Source organism: Melozone crissalis, unplaced genomic scaffold, assembly GCF_028551555.1.
Source record: "Melozone crissalis strain CALT ecotype California unplaced genomic scaffold, PUWL_Pcris_2 ptg000537l_1, whole genome shotgun sequence".
Taxonomy (NCBI): Eukaryota; Metazoa; Chordata; class Aves; order Passeriformes; family Passerellidae; genus Melozone; species Melozone crissalis.
This window is the reverse complement of record NW_026536235.1, coordinates 2,626,828-2,654,521: the sequence shown is the minus strand read 5'-3', so window position 1 is coordinate 2,654,521 and position 27,694 is coordinate 2,626,828. Positions and strand designations below refer to the sequence as shown.

The 27,694-nt window shown below is 54.0% G+C and overlaps 1 protein-coding gene across 1 annotated transcript; it reads left to right on the top strand.

Annotated features, from left to right (window-relative positions):
- Positions 1 to 200: 200 nt before the first annotated feature.
- FAIM2 (Fas apoptotic inhibitory molecule 2) lies at positions 201 to 24,291 on the top strand. The gene is made up of 12 exons (XM_054295226.1): positions 201 to 387; positions 2,391 to 2,571; positions 8,133 to 8,236; positions 8,349 to 8,413; positions 9,186 to 9,239; positions 13,287 to 13,337; positions 14,386 to 14,425; positions 15,152 to 15,189; positions 16,950 to 17,037; positions 19,934 to 20,029; positions 20,949 to 21,002; positions 22,689 to 24,291. The coding sequence occupies exons 1-12, from the start codon at positions 373 to 375 to the stop codon at positions 22,836 to 22,838; spliced, it is 936 nt and encodes a 311-aa protein (XP_054151201.1). The 5' UTR covers positions 201 to 372; the 3' UTR covers positions 22,839 to 24,291.
- The last annotated feature ends 3,403 nt before the right edge of the window (positions 24,292 to 27,694 follow it).

Sequence of the window (27,694 nt, the reverse complement as noted above, 5' to 3'; positions counted from 1 at the left end):
CCTTCTCTCCATCCCAACGCTCTCTCCATTCCCCCATCCCGACCCTCTCTGCATCCCTCTCCCATCCTGATCCTCTCTCTATCCCGACCCTCTCCCCATCCCAATCCTCTCTCCATCCCATCCCTCTCCCCATCCCTTTCCATCTCTCCCTGTCTCCCCTCCCGTCTCCCCTGCTCTCCGGGCTGGCAGTGGTACATCCCTGCCTCCCTGCCTCCCTCCCTCCCTGCCTGCATTGCCCGCTGCTCGGGGACGCTGCTGGCAGCGCTGCGGGGGCTGCGGCGGCCGCGTCCGGCCCCACACCCGCGGGACAAGGGCTGGAAGCGCCCCCAGGTCCATCCCCATCCCGATCCGAGCCCGGGGCAGGCAGCAGCCATGACCCAGGGGAAGGTACGAGAGAGGCCGGGCGGGCAGGGCCGGCCCGTCCCTGTTGCGTAACGGCGGGGAAAGAGCGCAGGGAAGGGGTTTGGGAACAGGAGGGGATTTAGGAACTGAGCGATGGGTGCAAGGGGAGCGGGGTACCCGTGCACGGAACCAGCCATGGGGGTGGAAGGGGCTGGGGGGCTGGTTTGGGGGTTGGGGGCTGTTTTTGGGATGGTTTTGGGATTGGAGGCTGGTTTGGGATTGGTTTGGGGATCGGGCTGGTTTAGGGGTGATGGATACACAGCTCGAACCCCGTTGGACCGAACCTGTGGCCGTTTTACCCCCCTGTGCCCCCCACATCCCGGGTTCCAGGGGGCTCTGTGAGCTGTTCGTGCTGTCCCACCCCCGTCCCCACCTGGCAGCACCTCCTGCCCAGCCCAGGTACTCAGGATTTTGGAGATTTTGGGGGTTTGGGGGAATTTAGGGCTCTCCAATGCTCTCAGACCGAGGAGGGGGGGGGGTTATGGATCCTCTGCCAGCTCATGCACCATCGCCATGGCAACGCTCTGGATGCAGCTCCATCCCTCTGGATCTCCTTGGATATCGGGGGGGTGGGGAGGGGGCTCGCGGGATCTCAGCCCCCTAAACCCAAGGGACAGGGAAGGACAGGGAAGGACAGGGAAGGGCGGGGAAGGGCAGTCCCTGGGGCTGCCAGGGAAGGTGGCACAGCCGACCTGCCCGTGGGATTCATCCCAGCCTGGCCCTGCTGGGTTTTCAGGGCTCGTGGCCCCTTCAGCTGCATTCCTCCTCACTCTGCTCTGTTAACGCCCCCCCTGTTTTGGGGTTCATTGACTCTGCAGCCCCCCGAGCTGTGCGCCTCTCCTGGGCTGAGCTGGCTCCTCCACGGCAGCAGAGTTATCCTGGCACTTTATCCACCCCAGCCCAGCTGGGAGGTTAAAGGGATCAGGTTCCCAAGGAGAGGAGAGTGCTCAGGTGGCCCCAGGTTGGCTCCTTGCTGCAGTCCCGGCTCCTTGGAACGCTGGGAAGCAGCAGAGCTGAGCCTCCTCACGGGCACAGGGGAGAAAATTCTGGAGGGCCAAGCCAGAGCATTCCTGGGAGCAGCTGATCCCAAATGGGGTAAATGGGAATGAAGAGTTCAGGATTTTCTGCCCAGGAGCTGAAAGCTCTTTTTAAGGAGCAATGTAGGAAGTTTGATGAGAAGCAGGGAATTCCTTGGATGTTTTTGGTGTCACATTGAGCCCGAGGCACCGTGGGTGCTCCGGGTCTCCCCTCAGACCTCCCTGCCTGGAACTTCTCATCCCAATGAGCGCCTCCAGGGCTTTCCCATCTCCCTTCAGCCATGGATGCCCTTCCCGGGGTGCAGGCATGGGCCCGTGCCCAGCCCCAGGAATGGCCGGGGGGATCCCAGTTCCCAGGGCTCCCAGTTCCCAGGGCTCCCAGTTCCTTTAGCTCCCAGTTCCCGTGGCTCCCAGTTCCTTTAGCTCCCAGTTCCCAGGGCTCCCAGTTCCCGTGGCTCCCAGTTCCTTTAGCTCCCAGTTCCCAGGGCTCCCAGTTCCCGTGGCTCCCAGTTCCTTTAGCTCCCAGTTCCCAGGGCTCCCAGTTCCCGTGGCTCCCAGTTTCCATGGCTCCCAGTTCCCATGGCTCTCAGTTCCCGTGGCTCCCAGTTCCTGTAGCTCCCAGTTCCCATGGCTCCCAGTTCCCATGGCTCCCAATTCCCGTGGCTCCCAGTTCCCATGGCTCCCAGTTCCCATTGCTCTCAGTTCCCATGGCTCCCAGTTCTTGGGGCTCCCAGTTCCCATGGCTCCCAGTTCCAGTGTCCCCCAATTCCAGTGTCCCCCAGTTCTTGGGGCTCCCAGTTCCAGTGCCCCCCAATTCCAGTGTCTCCCAGTTCCCGTGGCTCCCAGTTCCTGACCCCTTTTCCAGAGCCCATCCGTGCAGTTTCTCATCCAGGGCGGTTTCTGGGATGCTTTTACTCATCTTTCTCTCTCTCTTTGCCCCTCTCTGTGCAGCTCTCTGTGAACAGCAAGCCCCCCAGCTCTGAGGGGCAAGGGGACAAGAAGGACAATGCCACAGCCCCCCCGGCGCCCCCGTCCTACGAGGAGGCCACGGCGGGAGAAGGGATCAAAGCCAGGGCTTTCCCTGCTCCGCCCGCGGCCCCGCTCCACCCCAGCTGGGCATACGTGGATCCCAGTAAGTCCTGCCTGGATGGGCTGGGGGAGCCCTGGGAGAGGGGCAGGGATCCCCCGGGATGGAGAGGAGAGGAGAGGGGGAACCGGGATGAGAGGGGGAGCCGGGATGAGAAGGGAACCAGGATAAGAAGGGGAGCAGGGATGAGAGGGGGAGCAGGGAGAAGATGGGGAGCAGGGATGAGAGCAGAAGCAGGGATAAGAGGGGGGACCAGGGATGAGATGGCGACCAGGGATGAGAGGGGGACCAGGGATGAGAAGGAAATGAGGATAAGAGGGTGAGAAGGGATGAGAGGAGGAGCAGGGAGAAGAGGGGGAGCAGGGAGAAGAATAAGAGCAGGGATAAGATGGGGAGCAGGATAAGAGGAGGAACAGGGAAAAGAGGGGGGACGAGGGATGAGAGGGAACCAAAATAAGAGGAAGAGCAGGGATAAGAGGAGGAGCAGAGACAAGAGGGGGCAACCAGGATAAGAGGAAGAGCAAGGATAAGAGGAGGAACCAGGAAAAGATGGGGAGCAGGGATAAGAGGGGGAGCAGGGACAAGAGGGAGAACCACGATAAGAGGGGGAGCAGGAATGAGAGGCGGGACTAGGGATAATAGGAGGAGCAGGGATAAGAGGGGAACCAGGGATGAGAAGAGGAGCAGGGATAAGAGGAAGACCAGGGATAAGAGGAGGAGAAGGGATAAGATGGGGAGCAGGGATAAGAGGGGGATCTGGATAGAAGGAGCAGCAGGGTTAAGAGGAGAAGCAGGGATGTGGTGCCCAATATGGCCCACAGCAGAGCTGCAGCCATGAGCTGTGAGCCTCTGTGTGCACAGGAGAGTCTCTATCAGTGTACAAAAGTCTCCATCTACACATAAAACTCTCCATCTGCAGATAAAAGTCTGTATCTGTGGATAAAAGCCATTCCAGCCATCCCAGAAACCTCACAAGGGAGTAAAGTCCTTCCCAGTCCCATGTGGGAGAAATCCCCATTCCCAGCTCCTGGGCTGGAGGGAAAGTCCTGGGATCCTGCAGGGATCCCCCACCCCCTCCTGCAGCTCCTGCTCAGCTCCCAGAGCAGCTGAGGTGGCACAATTGGTGTCACAAGTGGTGTCACAGCCCCCAGTGTGGCTGTTGGCAGCTGCTGGCAGAGCCAGGGAGGCTGGGACACGGCTGGGGCCAAAGGCTGGATTGTTCCAGCATCCTCGTGGCCATTCCTGGGCAAACCAGTAGTTTTCCCAACACCCAGAAGCTCCCTGGAGCTGCTGCTGGGCTGCAGCAAAGGACAGAGCCCTGGCTGTGCCCAGGGAATGGCTGCAGGCTTGGAAATGGGGCTGGTGCCTGGGGAATGACCCTGGGGGTGGCCAAGTGCTCACTCAGCACAGCTCCAGCCAGAGTAAACACTGGGATGATGGGATTTAGGGACTCCTGAGCTCTTGCCCTGCTCCATCCTTTGCTGCCTGTTCTGTACAGCTGCAGGGATGGGAAGCTTGGGGAAGGGGAAAGAGTGAGAACCTCCCCTGCTGTGTCTGTGCTGCACATTCTGATGGTTTCTCAGCCTTTGCCCTGAGGAACAGGACAAATGCCCCCAGGTGCCTCTGGGCATCATCTGGGATTTTCTGCTCTTGCAATGAATTAGCGGGGGTGAGGCCTAAATGGGGTGGGATGGGTATTTGGGGTTTATGGAGTGGGACGGGGCATTTGGGGTTTAGGGGGTGGAGTGTTTGCGGTTTAGGGGGTGAGATGGAGAATTTTGGGATTTATGGAGTGGGATGGGGTATTTGTGGTTTAGGGATGGGATGGGGTATTTGAGTTTAGGGGTAGGATGGGGTATTTGGGGTTTATGGATGGGATGGGGTATTTGGGGTTTATAGAATGGGATGGGGTATTTGGGGATTAGGGGTGGGATGGGGTATTTGGGTTTAAGGGGTAGGATGGGGTATTTGGGGTTTATGGAGTGGGATGGGGTATTTGGGGTATAGGGGATGTTTGGGATTTAGGGGGTGGGATGGGGTATTTGGAGTGGGATGAGGTATTTGGGGTTTAGAGGGTGGGATGGTGTGTTTGGGGTTTAGGGATGGAATGGGGTATTTGGGGTTTGGGGTGGGATGGGGTATTTGGGTTTTATGGAGTGGGATGGGGTATTTGGGGTTTAAGGGGTGAGAATAGGGTATTTGGGTTTAGGGGTGGGATGAGGTATTTGGGGTTTATGGAGTGGGATGGGATATTTGGGTATAGGGGATGTTTGGGGTTTGGGGTGGGATGGGGTATTTGGGTTTATGGGGTGGGAATGGGGTATTTGGGGTTTAAGAGGTGAGAATGGGGTATTTGGGTTTAGGGGTGGGATGGGGTATTTGGGGTTTATGGAGTGGGATGGGATATTTGGGTTTTATGGAGTGGGATGGGGTATTTGGGTTTAGGGGGTGGGATGGATTATTTGGGGTTTAGGGGGTCTCTGGGGTATTTGGGGTTTATGGAGTGGGATGGGGTATTTGGGTTTTATGGAGTGGGATGGGGTATTTGGGGTTTACGGATGGGATGGGGTATTTGGGGTTTATGGAGTGGGATGGGATATTTGGGTTTTATGGAGTGGGATGGGATATTTGGGTTTAGGGGGTAGGATGGGGTATTTGGGGTTTACGGATGGGATGGGGTATTTGGGGTTTAGGGGTCTCTGGGGTATTTGGGGTTTATGGAGTGGGATGGGGTGTTTGGGGTTTAGGGGGTGGGATGAGGTATTTGGGGTTTAGGGATGGGATGGGGTATTTGGGGTTTAGGGGTCTCTGGGGTATTTGGGGTTTATGGAGTGGGATGGGGTGTTTGGGGTTTAGGGGGTGGGATGGGGTATTTGGGGGCTCCAGGTGGGAAGCCAATCCCACTCTATGGGATGTCTCACACCTGACTGGGAGGGCCTGGAGAGAAGGGATGTGGGTTTGGGGTTGTTTCTGTGACCATGAACTCAGGACACACTGTCCTGCTGTGGCCTTGGATGGGGGGACAGATGTGGGGAGGCCAGGAAGGAGGAGGATGGAACCCTCTGGATGCTGGCAGGGAGGGAGGGAGAGAGGAGGGTAAAACCCTTCAGTTCCTTGGGGCACTGAGATGCCAGTTTGGTGTTTAGGGGACATTGGGTGTTTAGAGGCCAGTTGGGAGTTTAGGGGCCAATGTGGTGTTTAGGGGCCAATTTGGTGTTTAGAGGTGAGCTGGGAGTTTAGGGGCCAATTTGCTGTTTAGGGGGCATTTGGGTGTTTAGGGACCAGCTTGGGTGTTTAGGAAACAGTTGGGTGTTTAGGAGCCAACTTGGTGTTTAGGGGCCAGTTTGGTGTTTAGAGGACAATTTGGTGTCTGGGTGCCAGCTGGGTGTTTGTGGGCCAATTTGGTGTTTAGGGGCCAATTTAGTGTTTAGGGGTCAGCTTGGGTGTTGTTTAGGAGCTGGGACTGCTTTGGTGCAGGAGGCCTGGAATTCCCAGGAATTCTCCCTGCCCAGGTACTTTGGGACCGATCAGGGATCCAGGACAACACACAGGAGGTTCAGCTCCAGTGGGGCAGGAAGGAAGGAAGGACCAAGGGATTTACTGATAACAGAACAGCACCAGGGACTTGTTTCCTGCGGGGGGCACCTGAGTGAGGCTGCTGCATTTTGAATGAGCAACTTTAACCAGGAGAACAGGAGAAAATCAGGATCAGGACCTTGAGTTTGGCTCTCCTGGTGTCTGCTCTGGGATTGAGAGGGTCTTTGCTCCATCTCCTGAAGGATTTGGGCATCCCTGAGCTCAGAAGCTTTATGAGGAGGGGAGGTGTCTGTGGACCAGGCAGGGACAAGAATGTAAAGCAGGAAAATCACACAAAAATCCTTCTGTGAAACCCAGCAGGGGGGACTTCAGTGACACAGGAGGGGACATCAGCAAGGGAAGCACAGAGGGCACAGAACGGTCATGGAGCCATGGAATGGTTTGGGTGGGATGGGAGACCTTTAAGCCCATCCAGTGCCACCCCTGCCATGGCAGGGACCCCTCCCACTGTCCCAGGCTGCTCCAAGCCTATCCAGCCTGGCCTGGGACACTGCCAGGGATGGGGAAAGGAAAACCAGCAACAGGAGCTGCTGTTCCAGTTTTGGCTCAGCAGAGATGCCTTGTGCAGGGATTTGAGGGTTTGGGGGGAAGGTTTTTCTCACTGGGAGCATTGGAGCTGTTTCCTTCTTTTTTAGGCTCGGTGCTTAACTGTTTCCTGAGTCCCTGCATGGAAATGGGGCTGAGGGATGGACTCAGGGAGCTGCCAGGAGCTGCTCTCAGAGCTGAGGCGTTGTTGACAAAGCCAGGATGCAAACACAGCTCAGGAGAGCAGCGAGGGACTCCTCCTGCTCCGCTGGGAATGCTGAATCACAGCTGCTCCCCTGGGAATGCTGAGGCACAGCTGCTTTGGGGATGCTTCAACATCCAATGAAAGGAGAGCAAGGGATGATTGCAGCCCTCCCATTGCTGTGAAAGCTTTGGTGTTTCCTCAGAAAAGGATAAAGCAAAGCTGAGGGAACACTCAGAAGTGTCCCCTGGTGTTGGGATGGTTTGTGGGAATGTCCCCCCTCTGTTCCCAGGGATGCTCCTAAGGACCAGCAGGAGTGGGAAGAGAGCAGAACTTTTGTATTTGCAGGGGAATGTCCCAGTGAAGGCAGGAATGATGAATCTGACTCCATGTTCTCAGAAGGCTAATTTGTTACTTTATAATACTATATTATATTAATTAATACTATACTTTAATATAATATACCTATACTAAAGAATAATATATTTAATACTCTTTAATATTAATATCCTTATATTAATATTCTTTAATATATTATATTAAAGACTATTATAATTTAATATAATACATAATAAACCTATACTAAAGAATAATATCTTTAACATTTTTAATGTTAATATCCTTATATTAATATTCTTTAATATATAATAATTATAGTAATCTTTAATATATATAATATTCTTTAATATATTATATATATATAAAATAATATATTAATATATTAAAGAATACTATAATTTTATATACTATAACTACACTAAAGAATAATGTATTTAATATTCTTTAATATTATTATTCTTATAATAATATTATTTAATATATTATATTAAAGAATACTCTAGTTATATTATATTATATATAATATAACTATACTAAAGAATACACAAAGGATACTTACTAAATGATAAAAAGATAATAATGAAAACTTGCGACTCTCTCCAGAGTCTCGACACAGCTTGGCCCTGATTGGCCAAAGAGTCAAAACAATTCACACCAGAATCCAATGAAACAATCACCTGTGGGTAAACAATCTCCAAACACATTCCACATGAGCACAACACAGGAGAAGCAAATGAGATAAGATCTGTTTTGCTTTTCTTTGAGGCATCTCATCTTCCCAGGAGAAAAATCCTGGGTGAAGGGATTTTTTCAGAGAACATGAATGCCACAAGGAACCTCTGGGGATTTGGGGCACCAAACTGAACTGTGGTGGCTCCCTGGGCCCAGGTCCCACGGCTGGGGGAATTTTGGGGTGGCAGCTGCTCCTTTGGCCTCCCTGCAGGCAGCAGCCCCAGCTATGGCAGCGGAGGGTACCCGGGGGACACGGAGCTGCTCACCACCTTCAGCTGGGACGACCGCAATGTGCGCAGGGTGTTCATCAGGAAGGTGAGGCAGGGACACGTCCCTCGCCCTCGGGGCTGGCAGAGCTGGACCCCCAGCCCTGGAGGGCCTGGCTCTGCTGGATTCTGGGATCCATGGATCACACCTCTTCCTGCAGGTGTACGCCATCCTGATGGTGCAGCTCCTGGTCACTGTTGTCATTGTGGCTTTCTTCACCTTCTGGTGGGTGCTCGGTGTGTCCTGGGCCACCTGGGACAGGGCTCTGGGGAGGTTCCTGGGGGTTGTGTCACACCTGGATCCTTTCTGACTGTTCCAATAGAAAAGCAAAGCTGAGGGAACACCCAGAGGTCCCTCAGTCCTTTTGCCCCCATTCCCACCCATGCTGAGGGTTGAACCTCCCATCCTGGGTGATCCCAGGGCTGCTGCCCCTGGCAGTGGCTGCTGGGTTTTCCCTGTGGATTCTTTCTGGCTATTCCAAGAGAAAAGCTGACCTGAGGGAACACTCAGCGGTTCCTCAGTCCTTTTGCCCCCATTCCCACCCACGCTCAGGGTTGGATCCCCCATCCTGGGTGATCCCAGGGCTGCTGCCCCTGGCAGTGGCTGCTGGGTTTTCCCTGTGGGAGTCACCAGATCCCAGCTCCAGGGGCTGCCTTCCCTCCCCTGCTCATCCCCCTCTCCAGCTCGGATGACCGAGCGCTCTGGGTGTGTGTGGCTCATGTTGCCTCCAGAATAAATAATGGATCAGTGCCAGCCTGAGGATTTGGGCTCCCTAATCCCCTGTGGGAGCCATTCCCAGCCAGCTCCAGTGTGGAACTAGGGGAGCAGCACTGCCCTTCCCACCTGGAGCTGGAATTCCTCTCCACAGGCTCAGGCTGCCTGAGGATTCACCCAGGGCTGGGCTTTAATCCCCTGCTCGGGCTGTTCCTGGGTTCATTGAGCAGGGAGCTCTCAGGGACTGGGTTCTCCCTGCTCAGGATCTTTCCTTGTCTTGCAGTGAACCAGTCAAGGGCTACATCCAGACCCACTCTGCCTGGTACTGGGCTTCCTAGTGAGTATCCCTGGCTTTTGCTGTGGCCTTGTGTGCTCCACACAGCCTGGGTGGGGATGTGGGGATGTGGGAAGGGTCTCCAACACTGTCCTGCATGTGAAGCATCACTCCAAAGAGTCCAGGGGCAGCTGGGGAAGGTCATGGAATCATGGAATGGGTTGGGTTGGGTTGGGTTGGGTTGAGAGGGACCTCAAAGCCCATCCAGTGCCACCCCTGCCATGGCAGGGACCCCTCCCACCACCCCAGGCTGGGCAGGGACCCCTCCCACCATCCCAGCTGCTCCCAGCCCCACTGTCCAGCCTGGCCTTGGGCACTGCCTTGGGCACCAATCCATGGCTGAGCCTGAGGTGGGAAATCTCACCTGAATGAGCAAGAGACCCCAAACACTTCCCCAAGAATGGCTCTAGAAACCAGGGTCGAAATAAATACCTGAGTATTTCCTGCAGAAAGCCAGAGAAAACTGGGGAGCTTCCAGGGAAACAGAAACTCCTAGTGAGACCTGGAGGGATGTCCAGGGTACCTTAGAGGGCTCATTTTGGGAAGGTCCTCTGGAAAGCTCCAGAGGTCTCCTTGCAGAGCATTCAGGAAAACACTGCAGAGCCCCATATCTGACACCTGGGAGGATGCTCAGGGCACCATGGAGGCTGAATTCTGGGATTTTCCCCTTGGAAGCCAGGTGTTTGTTGGGGTTTCCATTATGTAATACCCAGTGGGGTGGATTTGGAGGTGTTGGGATGTTCCTGGCCATGTCTGGGTGGGGCTGTCACTCCTGGGGCTCCGTCCCAGAGCCCTGAAGCTGGGGTTCCATTCCTTGGTTCACCCAGCCCAGAATGGGGCTCCCAGGTGCTGGCACCTCCTGGCTCCGTGGTTTCCAGGCTGCTGGCGGGGTCAGTGCTGCTCATTGAGTGTGAGGTGAACTCAGCTTTAATCAGCTCACACCCAAATCAGCAGATGAGACACAGCTTATGTAACCTGGGAGAACCCTCCAAACAGCAGCAGTGGGAGCTCCGGGGCACCAGCAGGGAACCAAAGGTGCTCCAGAGGGCAGCTGGGCTTGGAGAGGCACTGTCACCTCCCAGGGGACACGGGGAGGAGGCTCAGCCCTGCTCAGGTGCCCGCCTTGGCCTCTGTGGTCCCCTCTCCATCTCCCTGCCCAGATGGGGTTCATTCCCTCCTGTTTCCCACTAGAAACACGCCTGGGGCAGCTGGGGGGGTTCTGTCCTGCAGGAATTCCCCCTGGTCATTGTCCCCCTGTGCCCAGGTGAGACCCTACCTGCAGAGCTGCTCCAGCCCTGGGGTCCTGCACAGGGAGGATGAGGAGAGAGCCCAGAGGGGGTCACGGAGCTGCTCCAGGGCTGGAGCCCCTCTGGGGCCAGGCTGGGGGGCTGGGGGTGCTCACCTGGAGAGGAGAAGGGAAAGGAGACCCTGGAGCCCCTTCCAGGCCTAAAGGGGCTCCAGGAGAGCTGGAGAGGAACTGGGGACAAGGGATGGAGGGACAGGACACAGGGAATGGCTTCCAGAGGGCAGTGATGGATGGGATATTGGGCAGGAATTCCTCCCTGTGAGGGTGGTGAGGCTCTGGGATGGATTTCCCAGAGCAACTGCTTCCCCTGGATCCCTGGCAGTGCCCAAGACCAGGCTGAACAGGGCTTGGAGGAATCTGGGACAGCAGGAGATGTCCCTGCCCACAGCAGGGATGGGATGGGATGGGATTTATCGGATGGATTTTAAGGTCCCTTCCTGCCCAGGCCATTCCATGACTTTAATTTTGTGTTTTTTCACTGCTCAGTGAGCCAAGCCCTTCCCTTCATCCCAGTGCCTCCAAATGTTTTTCCAGCTCTGTGCCTGGGTCTCCTTCCCAACCAGACACCTCTGTAATAAAACCTGGGAGCCCCAGGACGTTTTCCCACTGCTGGGATGGCCCCTCAGTGGGAATAAATAAACGCAGAGCAGCCAGGGATGGAGGGCCCTGCTGGCTCTGTGCTCTGACAGTCCCTGCCCAGCTGCTCAGCCGTGTCCAGGCTGCTCCCACTGGGCTTTCCTGGTTTCCCAGTGGGAGAGCTGGGCCTGCCTTTATCTCTGTGCCCTGGGCTCTGCTGTCACCTCCCTGCCCTGGCCGAGGGTCAGTGGCTATCGGAGCCATCGGCACTGCTGCCCTGGGGGGAGCAGGGAGCAGGGCCTGGAAAAACACCCAGCCATGGGCAGGAGGGCAGGAGAGCCTCCTTCAGCTCTGCCTCCTGCAGCTCTGGGGCTGCTGTGCTTGGAGAGCCTCAAATGCTGGCAGGTAAAACCCAAAACCTGCCAGGACCTGGGTGGGGCTGGGCAGCCACTGCACCGTGGGCTCTGCTGAGCCAGGAGGGTGCTCCTGCCCTGGGCTTGTCCCTGGGCCTTTTCTGAATGGATCCTCCTGCCCTGGGCTTGTTCTGGATGGATCCTTGTGCTCTGAGCCCTGTTCTGAATGGATCCTCCTGCCCTGGGCTTGTCCCTGAACCCTGCTTTGAATGGATCCTTGTGCCTTGAGCCCTTTTTTGAATGGATCCTTGTGCCCTGAGCCCTTCCCTGAGCAGCTCCTCTTGCCCTGGGCTCTTCCTCAAGCTCTCCAGCAATGGAGTCCTGGAATGGGTTGGAGGAACCTTCAAGTCCCCCCAGTGCCACCCCTGCCATGGGCAGGGACACCTCCCACTATCCCAGGTTTCTGCAATCCCTGTCCAGCCTGGCCTTGTGCACTTCCAGGAATGGAAAGCCCAAAAATTCCCATTCCTGGAGGGATGTGCCATGGGAGCAGCTCCCTCCTCCAGCACAGCCCTTCCTGCCTGAGCCTGGTCACTTTGCCAGCCCTTGGTTTAAGAACCTCCGGCCTTGACACCCCCAGGCTGGAAAGGGTTTGGAAATGAGGGGCAAACCTGGAAATGAGGGGCAGACCTGGAAATTATGACAAACCTGGAAATGAGGGACAAACCTGGAAATTATGACAAACCTGGCATCTCCATGTGAGAAATCCCAGAACCATGGAATCCTGGAATGGTGAAGGTGGGAAAAGCCCCTGGAGACCATGGAGTCCAACCACCAACCCTCCCCTCACCACTGACCAAGTGTCCTGGGTTGATAAGTGAGTTTTTTGGGAGGTTGTGGTCAAACCAATCAGTGCTCAGATCTGGATGTCCCCCACTGCCACTTCCAAAGGCTTTGGACACTTCCAGGGGTGGGATTGCACCACTGCCTGGGCAGCCCCTCCCAGAGCCTGACTTCCCTTTCCATGAAGGAACATTTCCCCAGAGCCAACACAAACTCAGTGGATTTGTGTTTGTCACTCACAACATTTGGGTGCTCTGCTCCAGATCCATCCCTCAGCTTCCCCAGAGATGTTTTGTGCCACCCTGGGGACAAGCACAGGCAGAGGAGGCTCCTGAGGGCAGGAAGGAGCTCAGTGAGAGGGAGCAGGGCTGGGAACCACCCTGATCCAGCCTGCTGGGTGCTTGCATGTCCAACATCCCCATCCCAGGCTGCTTTTCCAGGCAATTCCATTCCACACCTTGCACCACCATCCCAGGCTGCTTTTCCAGGGAATTCCATCCTAGGGAATTCCACCCTCTCGGGCTGCTTTTCCAGGGAATTCCATCCCAGGAAATTCCCCCCTGCTCCACCATCCCAGGCTGCTTTTCCAGGGAATTGCACCCCAAGAAACTCCCCCCTGCACCACTCTCCCAAGCTGCTTTTCCAGGCAATTCCATCCCACCCCCTGTACCACCATCCCAAGCTGCTTTTCCAGGGAATTCCTTCCCAGGGAATTCCACCATGCCTGGCTAGTTTTCCAGGCAATTCCATCCCATTGAATTCCACTCTCCCAGTCTGGTTTTCCAGGGAATTCCGTCCCAGGGAATTCCACCCTCTTGGGCCGCTTTTCCAGGGAATTCCATCCCAGGAAATTGCCCCCTGCTCCACCATTCCAGGCTGGTTTTCCAGGGAATTTCACCCCTGCACCCCCCTCCCAGGCTGTTTTTCCCCCCTCAACTCTCTCTCTCTCTCTGTCTCTCTCTCTCCTTGCAGCGCCGTTTTCTTTGTCACCTACCTGATCCTCGCCTGCTGCTCCGGGCCCAGGTGAGGAGGGGATGCTTTGGGGTCTGGGACAGCCTGGGAAGGCAGCAGGAATGTTCTCCTCGGGTTTCCAGCCCTATTGTAGGGCAGGGATGCAGCTGCTGTGTTTCCATGGGATCACGGAATGCTTTGGGTTGGAAAGGACATTAAATCCCACCCAGTGCCATGGCAGGGACACCTCCCACTGTCCCAGGGTGCTACACTGTCCTGGCCTTGGAGGCTTCCAGGGATCCACAGCTGCTCTGGGGAACTGTTCCAGATGCTGGAAACAGCTGTTCCAGGCCTTGGCTTGCTGCAGCTCAGGAGTCCAATATCAGCCGTGGCTTCAGCAGAAACTGCCCTGCAGCAATGCTGTGAGGGCCCTGATGGAGGAGGAATGGTGCATCTGACCCCATGGATAGCAGAAGGCTAATTAATGAATTTATTATACTATATTATATACATTCTAATGACTTTATTATACTGTACTATGTACATTTCATCTAAACTGGATCTGCCAAGCACTCACTCTGCACACCCTGCACAAAATCCCATGACTGTCACAGTCACACACACACACACACCTGGTCCTGACAGGCCAAGGGAACAAACATCCTCACTTTGGGTCAACAATCTCCAAATTGCGTTCTACACAGGCACAGCAAGTGATAAGAATTGTGTTTTCCCTTTCTCTGAGCTTCAGAGAATGTGAATCCCAGAAATCCTTGGGAAGAATTGTGCCTTGCTTTTCTCTGTGAAGAGAAATGTGGCAGCACCACCCCGTTTGCAGCTCTGGGTTCTGGGAATTAAACATTCCAGAGGATGCTCTTGCCAGCTCCCAGGGGAGCAGGAATATCCTGGGGACCTCTGTCCTGCTGGCCCAGGAGGACCCCAAATGCCCCTGGTGACTGTGCCCTGCGCTGCCCCAGCACTTGTGCACAGGGCACTAATTACCAGCATGGACATTAATTGCCCATTAATAGCCATTAATTACCCTCACAATCACTAATTACCCCATGGTCAGGGGTTCCCTGGCACAGCCCCAGCTGACTAACCCCTGTTTGCTTTGCAGGAGATACTTCCCATGGAATCTGATCCTGCTCAGCATCTTTGTGAGTGGCACATCTGGCCAACATCTGCCCTGGGGTCAGGGTGGCTCCCAGGACAAGGCTGGAATTCCTGGGGAAAAGTGGGAATTTCATTCCCTTCTTGTCCTGGGCTTGGGCTGAGGAGCTGGGGTTGCACTGGGATGGGAGGAGCTGGATAGAAAGGGAGCCTCTGTTTGTTAAAAACAGCAAAAAATAATCTGTGGGGTCTGGTGGGAACTGGGGTGGGAGCAGGGATGGGAACTGGGATTGGAGCTGGGAGGGGAACTGGGATTGGAGCTGGGAGGGGAACTGGAATGGGAACTGGGGTGGGAAGTGGGATTGGAGCTGGGATGGGAACTGGGGGGAGAACTGGGATGGGAACTGGATGGGAACAGGGATGGGAACTCAGGTGGGAAGTGGGATGGGAGCTGGGATGGGAACTGGAATGTGGAAGGGAAGCTGGGATGGGAGCTGGGATGGGAGCAGGGATGTGGAAGGGAAGCTGGGATGGGAGCTGGCTCCTGTGTGGGAGGGATGCAGGAGCAGGGGCTCCTCCAGTGCCATTTGCCCTCCCTCTGCCCTCTCCTGTGCCCATCAATCGCTGGAAGGTCCAAATGCTGCCCCAGCTCCTTCTCCTGAGAGCCTGGGAGGCTCCCGTGCCCCTTTCTCTGGGACTGAGGGATTTCCTGTGGGATTTCCTGGTGTCTGTTCTGGGCAGGGGGGCACTAACCAGGCTGTGTTCTCCCCCAGACCCTGTCCATGGCCTATCTCACTGCCATGCTCTCCAGGTGGGTTGGGCACTGCCCTGTGTCCTGTCTCTTCCTGAAAGCATTCCCTGTTCCTGAGCTCCCAGCAGCCACACAAAGCTGGAGCTTCCCTGTGAGACTTCCCAGGGAAGGTTCCCAAGGCTGTCCCTGTGCCAAGGGAGGCAGCACTGGGGGATCCCACATCCCAAATCCTGCAGGAGAGCCCTGGAGGGGCAGCACCTGGAGGGGCTGCAGGTGACCTCTCTGTGATCCCCCATTTCTCACTGGGCAGGTCCCAGGCAGGTGGAGCTGCAGTGAGCCAAGGGATTTGTTCCAGCAGGTTCAGGAGTTTGTATCCCCCAGCCTGTTCCCTTCTGCTCATTCACACCAGGAAATCTGCAATGTGCTCCTGGCTCATGTGGGAGCCTGGAGAGAGGGCCATGATCCAGCCTGGGTGAGGGATGGATGCATGGGGACAAAGAAATCCCTGGCCTCAGCAGCTGCAGGGGAAAACTCCACACAAATCCCCCAGGGAGAGCAAGGCTGGCTTTTCCAAGGGCTGAGCCTGGCACTGCAGCCAGAACCCTGATCCAGCCTGGAAACCCTTCCTGAGCCTGCAGCCCCTGTCCCTGTCCCAGCCCCTGCTTTTCCTACAGCCACACTGGGCAGGAGCTGGGGCTGCTCCTTTGCTTTCCCCTCATGCTGGGGGGACTTTTGTCACCCTGGTTTTGTCACCTCCCAGTCAGGACCTTCCCCTCTCCCTGTCTGTCCATGGACAGTGGGATTGGTGAGCTTGGAGCTGCTCTGGGAGGCCCAGATGGATCCTCCTGCCTTCCCTCCATCCTTCAAAACAGCAGGAAAACTGTGACGGTGTTCACAGGGGTTCTTGGATTGGGGAAGAGACGAGGATCTGACTCCGTCTTTCAGAAGGCTTGATTTATTATTTGATGATATATATTAAATTAAAACTATACTAAAAGAATAGAAGAAAAGGTTTTATCAGAAGGCTGGCTAAGAATACGATAGGAAAGAATGATAACAAAGGTTTGTGGCTTGGGCTCTGTGTCCGAGCCAGCTGGGCTGTGATTGGCCATTAATTAGAAACAACCACATGAGACCAATCACAGATCCACCTGTTGCATTCCACAGCAGCAGATAATCATTGTTTACATTTTGTTCCTGGGGCATCTCAGCTTCTCAGGAGGAAAAAACTTCAGGAAAGGATTTTTCATGAAAGTTGTCTGCGACAGGAGGGGGCTGCTCTCCCTTCTGTCACAGGAATCTTTGGATGAGGGAAGAGACGAGGATCTGATTCTATATTTCAGAAGGCTTGATTTATTATTTTATGATATATATTACATTAAAACTATACTAAAAAAATAGAAGAAAAGGTTCTCTAAGAATAAGGAGCAGAAAGAATGATAACAAAGGTTTGTGGGTCAAACTCTCTGTCCGAGCCAGCTGACTGTGATTGGCCATTAATTAGAAACAACCACATGAGACCAATCACAGGTGCACCTGTTGCATTCCACAGCAGCAGATAATCATTGTTTACATTTTGTTCCTGAGGCCTCTCAGCTTCTCAGGAGGGAAAATCCTAAGGAAAGGATTTTTCATAAAAGATGTCTGCGACAGAAAACCCATCCAAGCTTTTTTCCATCCTTCGTTTTCCAGCATTAGTGTGGCATGTTGATAATTCCAGCCCTCCAGGCTGTTTGTGCCTGTAGGGTTCCTTGCCCAGCTGAATCCCCTTTCCCATCCCTGGGAATGACCCCAATTTGGTTTTCCTGGTCGTTTTGCAGCTACTACAACACCAAGTCGGTGCTGCTGTGCCTGGGGATCACGGCCCTGGTCTGTCTGTCTGTTACCATCTTCAGCTTCCAGAGCAAGGTGGGGACATCCCTCGGGAGGGGACCCTGGGGCAGGACAGGGGGAGCTGGGGGTGTCTGGGAATGGGGCCAGCCCCAGGAATGTGGGGGTGGCACCAGGAGGTTGGAGTGGATCAGGACATGTGCTGGGGAGGGACGTGGCTGCGATGGAAGTGGGGCTAGAAAATGGGGATATAGGGGAATAAAATGAGATTTTTTTTTTTGTGGATTGGGGTGGGGGCTAGAAGATGGTGATTTATGGGAATGAAATGAGATTTTGTAGATTGAGGTGAGGGCTAGAAGATGCTGATAAATGGGAATAAAATGAGATTTTTTTAAATAGATTTGGGTGGGGGCTAGAAGATGCTGATAAATGGAAAAAAAAAGATTTTTTGTGGATTGGGGTTGGGGCTAGAAGATGGTTATTTATGGGAATAAAATGAGAAATTTTTGTGGATTGGGGACTACAATGGATGGTGATATATGGGAATAACACAAGATTTTTTTGTGGATTGAGGTGGAAGCTAGAAGGTGGTGATATAGAGGAATAAAATGAGATTTTTTTTGTGGATTAGGGGCTAGAAGATGCTGATTTATGGGAATAAAATGAGGGTTTTTTGTGGATTGGGGTGGGGGCTAGAAGATGCTGATACATAGGGATAAAATGGGATTTTTTTTGTAGGTTGGGGTGAGGGCTAGAATATGCTGACATATAGGAATAAAATGGGATTTTTTTTGTGGATTAGGATGAGGACTAGAAGATGCTGATATATGGGAATAAAATGGGATTTTTTGTGGATTGGAGTGGGGGCTAGAAGATGGTGATATACAGGAATAAAAGGAGAGAGTTTTTTGTGGATTAGAGGCTAGAAGATAGTGATTTATGGGAATAAATTGAGATTTTTTTTTGTGGATTGGGGTGGGGGCTAGAAGATGCTGATATGTATGTAATAAATTAAATGAGATTCTTTTGTGGATTGGGGTGAGGGCTAGAATATGGTGATATATGGGAATAAAATGAGATTTTTTGTGGATTGGAGTGGGGGCTAGAAGATGCTGATACATAGGGATAAAATGGGATTTTTTTTGTAGGTTGGAGTGAGGGCTAGAATATGCTGACGTATGGGAATAAAATGCAATTTTTGTGGATTGGAGTGGGGGTTAGAAGGTGGTGATATATAGGAATAAAATGAGAGATTTTTTTGTGGATTAGGGGCTAGAATATGGTGATATATGAGAATAAAACCAGATTTCTTTTGTAGATTGAGGTGGGGGCTAGAAGATGGTGATATACGAGAATAAAATGAGATTTTGTTATAGATTGGGGTGAGGGCTAGAAGATGCTGATAAATGGGAATAAAATGGGATTTTTTTGTGGATTGAGGTGTGCCATAGGTGCACATGGGACTGGAAGTTGCTGATGTGTGGGAATAATCTGGGATTTTTGGAGGATTGGGATGTGCCAGGGATGTCAGAGGGGCTGGAACAGACTGCAGGGTGGCGAACTGGGAGTTTCAGAGGGCTGGGCTGTGGGACACAGGAGGACGCTGGTGTGTGATGGGTTTGGGGTTCCTTTGGTGGGAGCTGAGCCCTTCCCTGTGGCTCTGAGGGGATTTGGGGGCGCGGGCTGGGAGGGAGAGGCAGAACCAGCCCCGGGTGGGTCCCGGGGGCTGCAGCAGCGTCAAACCCAGCCCTGAACACGTCCCTGCAGTACCAAGGCTGGTCTAAGGCCTTGCAGGGTCCTGGGTTCTGTCAGCCTCACTTTTGGAGAAATCCAGCGAAATTTGCCAATTTCCAGCTTGGCACTGTATTATTGGCAAGTACTCGTGGCCGCAGAGGGAGGCCATTTCCCAGGGAAAGAGAAATCCTTTCTCAGGGTATGGGTATCAGCTCAGAGGTGGCCTTTAGGGCTCGAAGGATTTGCAGGGGCCTCCTTGCTGGCAGCTTTAGTTTTGGAGAAATCCAGCAAAGTTTGCCCATTTCCAGCTTGGCACTGTATTATTGGCAAGGGCAAGTGGCCGCAAATGGAGGCCATTTTCCATGGGAAAAGGAAGTGATTTCCCCAGGGTCTGGGTATCAGATTAAAGGTGGCCTTTAGGGCTCAAAGGACTTGCAGGGTCCTCCTTGGTGGCAGCTTTTGTTCTGGAGAAATCCAGTAAATTTTGCCAATTTTGAGCTTGGCCCCACCCTGTTGGCCAGGGTGAGTGGCCACAAATGGAGCCCATTTTCCATGGGAAAAATAAGTCTTTTCCACAGGATCTAGGTATTAGCTCAGAGGTGGCCTTTAGGGCTCAAAGGACTTGCAGGGTCCTAGATGGTAGCAGCCTTATTTTAGGAGAAATCCAGCAAATTTTGCCAATTTCTAGCTTGGCCCCACCCTGTCCGCCAGGGTGAGTGGCCGCAAATGGAGACCATTTTCTGTGGGACAAGTAAGCCCTTTCCCCAGGGTCTGGGTATCAGATTAAAGGCAGTGTTTGGGGCTCGAAGGACTTGCAGGGTCCTCCTTGGTGGCAGCTTTAGTTTTGGAGAAATCCAGCCAAGTTTGAAAATTTCTCACTTGACACCGCCTTATTGTCCAGAGCAAGTGACCACAAACAGAGGCCATTTTCTGGGGGAAAAAGAAGTAATTTTCCCAGAGTCTGGGTATCAGCTCAGAGGTGGCCTTTAGGGCTCTAAGGACTTGCAGGGTCCTAGTTGCTGGCAGGTTTAGTTTTGGAGAAATCCAGAAAAGTTAACAAATTTCTTGCTTGGCACTGTATTATTGGCAATAATGAGTGGCCGCCGTTGGAGGCCGTTTTCCAGGGAAAGAGAAATCCTTTCTCAGGGTCTGGGCACAGCTCAGGGCTGGCACCTGGGGCTCCCCTGGTGCAGCCCCTGGTACAGAAGCCCCTCCCTCCCTCCTTCCCTCCCCTCTGCAGTTCGACTTCACCTCGTACCAGGGCGTTCTCTTCGTGCTGCTCATGGTGCTGTTCCTGGGGGGGCTGGTCCTGGCTGTCATCCTGCCCTACCAATACGTGAGTGATAACCGCGCCAAACTGGGACAAACTGGGCGTGCTGGGAGGGGGGGCCCAGCTCCCTGACAATGGTGGGAACCCCCATGGAGGGCTGGGAGAGCAGGGTCATTCCCTGGGATGGACCATGGGGTACAAGGATGGAGCTGGCCCAGGGCTGGGGATGTTTCCTGCTGTTCCTGATTTTGGTTGGGAGGGACCTCAAGAAGGGACACAGTGGGAAGTGTGGGGGTGAGATGGGATGGGCTTTAAGTCCCTTCCCACCCAGGATCCCATGATTTCCACAGGACAGGTGCTGGGGCCACAGTTGATGGAGAAGTTCAGGAGCTAGATGGACACAGGGGCTCAGGGAGCGAAGGTCCAAGGCCCCGTGTCCTGCTCTGTGCCACACAAACATTCCCAGGGCACTGCACCAGCTGGAGGTGCTGCAAACCCAGCCTGGGCTTTTGGGGCCTCTCCAAAACTTCCCCCTCCAGCTGGGAGCCAAGTGCCTGGGGAGGGAAATCCTGCACAGCCCATTCTGTGCGGCTCTGACGGCTGTGTCCGTGTGTCCCTGTCCATGTGTCCCTGTCTGTGTGTCCCTATCTGTGTCCGTGTGTCCATGTGCGTGTGTCCATGTCCGTGTGTCCCTGTCCATGTCCGTGTGTCCCTGTCCATGTGTCCCTGTCTGTGTGTCCCTATCTGTGTCCGTGTGTCCATGTCCGTGTGTCCCTGTCCATGTCCGTGTGTCCCTGTCCATGTGTCTCATTGTCCTTGTCTGTGTGTCCCTGTCCATGTGTCTCTGTGTCCTTGTCTGTGTGTCTGTGTCCATGTGTCCATGTCCATGTGTCCATGTCCCTGTGTCCCTATGTCTGTGTATCCCTGTCCCTGTGTCCATGTCCCTGTGTCCATGTCCGTGTGTCCGTGTGTCCGTGTTCTGCAGGTCCCGTGGCTCCACGCGATCTACGCTCTACTTGGGGCTGGGATCTTCACCATGGTGAGTGCCTTGTCCTGGGGCCCAGCAGGGAAAACAGCAGGGAAAGGAGCTGGAACCTGGGGGAAAAACAGTGGGGAAAGGAACTGGGAAAACAGCAGGGAAAGGAGCTGGAACTGGCAGGGAGCTGGGGCAGGGATGGAGCCAGGGCAGGGATTGGAGCCTCGCAGGGAACCAGGGAAAGGAGCTGGAGCCAGGGCAGGAGCTGGAGCCTGGCAGGGAGCTGGGGCTGGGATTGCAGAGCTCAGGGCGGCCCCCGGAGCAGCGATCCCGGCAGAAGGTGCCACAGACGTGTCCGTGCCCACGCCAGTGCCAGTGCCCATGCCCGTGCCAGTGCAGGGCATGGTGTGAGTGCCAAGCTGTGCAGGGTGAGCAGTCCTGGCTGGGTTGCTCTGCAGGGATCAGAGACAGGCCAGAGGTGCCTCTGGAGTGGAGCAGGCAGAGCTGAGCTTGCAGAGCCCCGGGAGCGAGGCGATGCAGGGATGAGGCTGCACGGTGGAGTCGGGGCCGGTCGGGTGAGAGCGCGCCAAGGCTCGAGATGAGTTTGGCTCACAGAGGTGCAGAAAACCAGGGAAGGCTGAGATTGGGGATTAGGAGGCATTAGGAGGGTTTACATAGGCGGAAAAAGCCCTGGAGCTGGAGCTCCTCCAAGGAGAGGCTTGGGCAGCTCCTGCAGGGAAAGGCCTGGGCAGCTCCCAGGGGTCCATCCCCAGCCCCCCCTTCCCGAGCGAGTCCCGGTCCCTGTGCTGGGATCCAGCCACTGCAGGTGCCACCGGTGCCCGGTGCTCCCAGAGCTGGGGCAGTGCATGGAGAGATGCCCAATGCTCCTGGGACGGTGCCCGCAGAGTGCCCGGTGCTCCCGGGGCCGGGGCAGTGCCTGTGGAGGTGCCCGGTGCTCCCGGTGCTCCCGGTGCTGCCCTGGCTCCGAGGCGGTGCCCATTGGGCACGTTGGGAATGGGAGCAGTTGAGCAATTGCCTTGATCACCCATAAAAGTCACTCCGAGGGAGCGCGGGGAGCTCGGCGCTGATTCACGGCTTAAGATCCCTCTGTAAAATACAAGGAGGCTTCAACATCTGATAATTACCCCATAAACATCAGTCAGAGCCTGGGCCTGGCCCTGCCGGGGCAGCTGGGCTGGGATTTGTTCCGGGGGGATAAAGGAGCAGCTCTGGAGGATGGTGCAGCCCTGGAGAGCTCTGGGCCCGTGAGGGGCAGCAGGATGGCAGAAGGAGGAAAGGGAGGGAGGGAGGAGAAAATGGTGGATTTCAGTCACACCTGGGATTTCTGGCGGAGCTGCTCCGTATCCTGTTGGGGCCGGGCCACCCTGTGAGCACCTCGTTCCCTGGCTGGTGTTTCCCACCCGAGGGAAGTGTGGGAATAGTTATGGGCTCTGGGATGAGGAGGAGGAGGGAGGGTGGCTCCAGAGCTGGCCCTGGGATGGAGGAGGCCTGAGGGAAGAGGCCTGGAGTGGGAGCTGCACTCGGGGTTTGATTGTCAGGGGGGAAATGAGGGAAGGGGAAAGTTGCAGCTCATTCAATGCCGTGTTCTGAGCTCCTAAATTGTGGCTACAGCACATAAAAAGGGCTGCACCCCAATCCAGGGGATTTCTCCTGTCATCAGAGCCCTTCTTGCCTCCCTGGGCCAAAGCTCCCTGTCACTGGCCTGGGGTTTCCTCCCTTCCCTTCCAGTTCCTGGCCCTGGACACGCAGATGCTGATGGGGAACCGCCGCTACTCGCTGAGCCCCGAGGAATACATCTTTGGAGCCCTCAACATCTACCTGGACATCATCTACATCTTCTCCTTCTTCCTGCAGTTCTTTGGCTCCAGCCAGGAGTGAGGGCAGCGGGGCAGGATGCTCCCCGTGCTGGCAGATGTGAGGGGTTAGATGGAAAAGCAGAGGTGAAAGGGTTCAAACCCGCCAGCCTGACCCAATCCCTCCCTTTCTGGTCCATCTGAGGGGCCCCAGGCCCCTCCTGCAGCTTTGTACATTTGCTGCCAGGCCTTTGTGACCCAGAGAGCAAAGCAGGGCTTCAGTGTCGTGTCCCTTCTGCTCCCCCCAGTCCCGCCCAGCCCAGTCCAGAGGCTGGGGCAGAGACTGGGACCTTCCCAGCCCCAGGGGCTGCTGGAGGTGCCCTCTGAGTGCTGCCCATCACGGGGTGAGAGCTGTGACCAAACAGAAGAGAGGGCAGCAGAGCAGAGAGTTTGGTCAGATCCTGGCAGGAAAAGCCTTGGGGAATCCTGGCATTGCCCTGTTCCCCACAATCCATTGGAGCTCGGTGGCCTCTGTGCTATTCCTGGTGACTCCTGCTGTTGGAAAGGTGGAGTGTGGGATCACGTAGCTGGATTTCAGTGCTCCAGGCACAGGGAACCTGTTTGTTCAGGACGTGCAGCTCTCTGAGGTCATCCCTGGTGCCACTGCAGGGAAAATTCCCCTGGATCCCTTGCATCTGGCTGAGTGCCCTTCCCTTCCCTTCCCTTCCCTTCCCTTCCCTTCCCTTCCCTTCCCTTCCCGGATCCATGGCTCTCCCCCAGGGGACTGTGCTGGTTCTTTTTGAACTGTGGCTCCTCACGGGGGGAATTTGGGATCCCAGGGAAGGAACGTTTCAGGAGATGGCAGAGACGAGCTGGAGGAGGCTGAGTTTCCATGCTGGGAAATGCCATCCCCTGTGGGATCCTGTGACCCACCCTGAGGCTGTGACACCCTCACAGAACTGTCCTGGTTGCTCCAAATTTGGGTTCCTAAGGGATTCTTTGCAGGGGCTGAGGCCATTGGAGCAGCAATGTCCCTCTCCCTGGCTGTTCTCCATTTCTCCTCTCCCAAAGGGGAATGTCAGCGCGGGCTCTGGATGTGCTCAGGTAAATTTCCACCGTCCCCGCTCACATTCCCTGTCCGGGGCTCAGCTGGCTGATCTGGGGCTGTAAAGCTCCCCAGGGAGATAAGGGCCCTTTTGCTCTCATTCCAAGAGTGATCCGTGCTGCAGATAGGAGCTGGTATCTCCCATCTCGCTGGGAATGCCGCGAGTGCTGCGTCAGGAGCTGCCTCCAGCGATTCCTGCTGCACAGGGGCTCTGCCAGAGCGCTGGAACGTTCCTGCTCCTTCTGCCCTGGCTTTTACCCCACACATGTGCTGCCCTCCTGCCCCACGTGCCCAGGGAAAGTTACTGGGCAGGGAAGGGAAACGCTCTGGCCCCTCTGTGGCTGCAGTGATGAGCACTGCAGTGATGCCTTCCCCTTGTCTTCCTTCCTTCTAAAACAACCCCCCCAAAAAAACCCCAACCAGAACAAAAAACCCCAGTCAGACACAAAAAAACCTAACCGGATCAAAAAGTATCAACCAGATCAAAAAACCCCCAACCAGACCAAAAAAGCCCAGTCAGACCAAAAAATTCTCATCCAGATCAAAAAGCCCCAGTCAGACACAAAAAACCCCCAAACAGACAAAAAAACCCCCAGTCAGACCAAAAAAACTCCAACCAGACCAAAAAATCTCAACCAGATCAAAGAAACCCCAACCAGACCAAAAAACCCAGTCAGACACAAAAAACCCCAACAGACCAAAAGCCCCACAACCAAACCAGAAAATCTGTGACTGGGCAAAAAAATCCCCAACCAGACTAAAAAATTCTCATCCAGATCAAAAAAAAACCCCAATCAGACCAAAAATCCCCAGTCAGACACAAAAAACCCCAACCAGACAAAAACCCCACAATCAGACAAAAAAGACCCCAGTCAGACACAACCCCCCCACACCAGATCAAAAAACCTCAACCAGACAAAAAATATCTCATCCAGATCAAAAAAATCTCATCCAGATCAAAAAACCCCAACCAGACAAAAAAGACCCCAGTCAGACACAAACAGCCCCAGATCAAAATCTCAACCAGATCAAAAAAAACCCAACCAGCCCAAAAAATCCCTGACTGGGCAAAAAAAACCCCCAACCAGACCAAAAAATTCTCATCCAGATCGAAAAAAAACCAGTCAGACACAAAAAAACCCCCAACCAGACAAAAAAATCTCAATCAGATCAAAAAAAACCCCAACCAGACAAGAAAACCCCAGCCAGACACATAAAACCCCAACCACACAAAAAAATCTCATCCCAAAAATAAAAAAAACTCCAACCACATCAAAAAACCCAGTCAGACACAAAAACCCCCAACCAGACCAAAAAATCTCATCCAGATAAAAAAAAAAACCAACTAAAAAAACCCAACCAGACAAATAATACCCAGTCAGACTCAAAAAATCCCAGATCAAAATCTCAACCAGACCAAAAAACCCCAGTCAGACCAAAAAACCCCAACCAGACCAGAAAATCTCTGAGTGGACAAAAAACCCCAACCAGACAAAAAAAAAAAAAAAAAAAAAAACCCAAACAAAAAAACCCCAAACAAACAAACAACAACAAAAAAAAAAAAACGACAAAAAAACCCCAACCAGACCAAAACCCCCAAGCAAAACTGAATTCTTTTTGGGATGAAGGACAGCACGAAGTGATGGCAGCAGGGAGTTCGTGCCCTGCTGGTTCCTGCTGAGGAGACCCAAACCCTTGGATTGCTGAGCAGGCAGGGCTGGGAATGGCACAGGAGGAACCCTAAAAATGGATGGAATTGGAGTTCCAGGAGGGAATTTCCCAGCCCTCAGCAGCCTCTCCTTGCTCACAGTGATTTCCTGTAGGGATTTGTGCTTTCCAGGCTTGGAGGGAGGAGTGTGGAGCTCCATGATGAGCTCTGGCTCTGAAATAGTCCCAAAACTCCTCCAAAATGCCCTGCTGGGAGATGGGGAGGAACACAGGGACCTGCAGCCCCCTCTGGAATTGTTCTTGTTCCTTCTGCTGTGGAGAAACTTTGCTGCTGCTGCTGCATCCTGGCTTTGCTGCTGATATATCCTGACCTTTCTGCAGATATATCCTGGATTTCTGCTGATATATCCTGGCTTTGCTGCTGATATATCCTGGCTTTCTGCTGATATATCCTGGCTTTGCTGCTGATATATCCTGGCTTTTCTGCTCCTATTGGGAACACCTGGCATGACCCCACTCCAGGCACCTGGCTGGGGGGGATTTCCACCCTCCTGCGTCCCTTGCACAATTCCTGGTCCCTTTTCCACGCTGATCCCACCCCAGGCAGCCCTGGTGGATGCTGAGCTCTGTCCTGCTCGTGGAGCTGGAGCTCCTCAGGAGGGTCAGGGATGCAGGATTTGGGGTGGGATGTGGAGGCTGCTCCCCCTCCTCCTGTGTCCTCCACCCCAAGTCCTCATCCAGCTCCAAATCCCAGTCCTTTGGAGAGGTCGTTCCTGTGATTTCACTGTAAATAGGATTTTGTATCTTCTCTGACTATTGCTAATAAATGGTTGCAAAACTCTTCCCGTGCCTGTTGCTGCTCTGGTTGTGCAGGTGCTGCTTCACCACCTTCAGATGTGAACAAGGCCCTGGCATGGCCCAGAGGTTTAACGGAGCCCGAGTCACCTCTTCCCTGGTTATGAGTAAGGAGAACATCCCACACACAGCAATAAAAGCACAAGGATCTGGAACAGGTGGCATGGGTGAGGAACTGAGGGAAAAAATGCTCCTGGAATGAGGGATTTGCTCCCTTTCCCACAGGATTCAAAGTTCAGTGAGTGGGAGAAGGCTCCAGTTCCAAGGGAATTTTCTGCCATGCTGGAGCTTTCCCAAGGGTAAATGGAGGAAAAAAAAAATTCCTCCAGGGACAATTCACCACCTCAGAGCAATAAAAGCACAAGGATTTGGAACAGGTATCATGGGTGAGGAACAGCTGGGAACTGAGGGGAAAAAAGGCTCCTGGAATGAGGGATTTGCTCCCTTTCCCTCAGGATTCAAAATTCAGTGAGTGGGAGAAGGCTCCAGCTCCAAGGGAATTTTCTGCCAGCTGGAGCTTTCCCAAGGGTAAATGGAAGAAAAAATTCCTCCAGGGACAATTCACCACCCAAAATGAGAGGTAAACTCCCATCTGGGAGACCTAAGCTGCAAACTGCACTGGGAGAGACAAACTCCATCTCACTCCCTCAGCTCTGAAGGGATGGTTGTCCAGGACAGAAATCCCAGTGCAGCAGGGATTGGATCCTTCCCAAAAGCCGTCTGTGCTTTTGGGAAGGTGTCAAACCCAAAATGTGTGGAATTTGGTTCCTGGGAAGTGATGCTGAACAGCCAGGAGGGATTTTCCTGCATTTTCTGTAGAATTATTCTGAAATATTCCCACACAGATAATGAGGTGTCCAAATTCTGGATTGAATTATTCTGGAACATTCCCACACAGATAATGAGGTGTCCAAGAGCAGGTGGATGAGGCATCATCAGGGTTCCCTGGAATTACCACAGACGTGATGAAAGGCTGATGATTCCATCAAATTTCAGCTCTGGGCTTTTGGATGCTCAGGCAAAAATTGGGATTAATTGGGCTGGAGCCATGAAAGGAAGGATGGAGGGATGCAGGACAAGGAGGAAGTTTGGTCAGGGTGTGGGAGATGCTGGAGGGAGGAAGGGATGGAGCTGCTTCCCATGCCTGTTGAAAACAGGAATTTGGGGGCCCTAAATCCAGCCAGAGAGAGTCAGAGGAGACTTCAGACCCCTAAATTCCATTGCTTGGAGAAGGAGGAAAATTGTATTTATTTTTGCACCTATTTCTGTCTTTCTTCTGTGGCCAGGGGTCCCACACAGGGAGGATGAGGAGC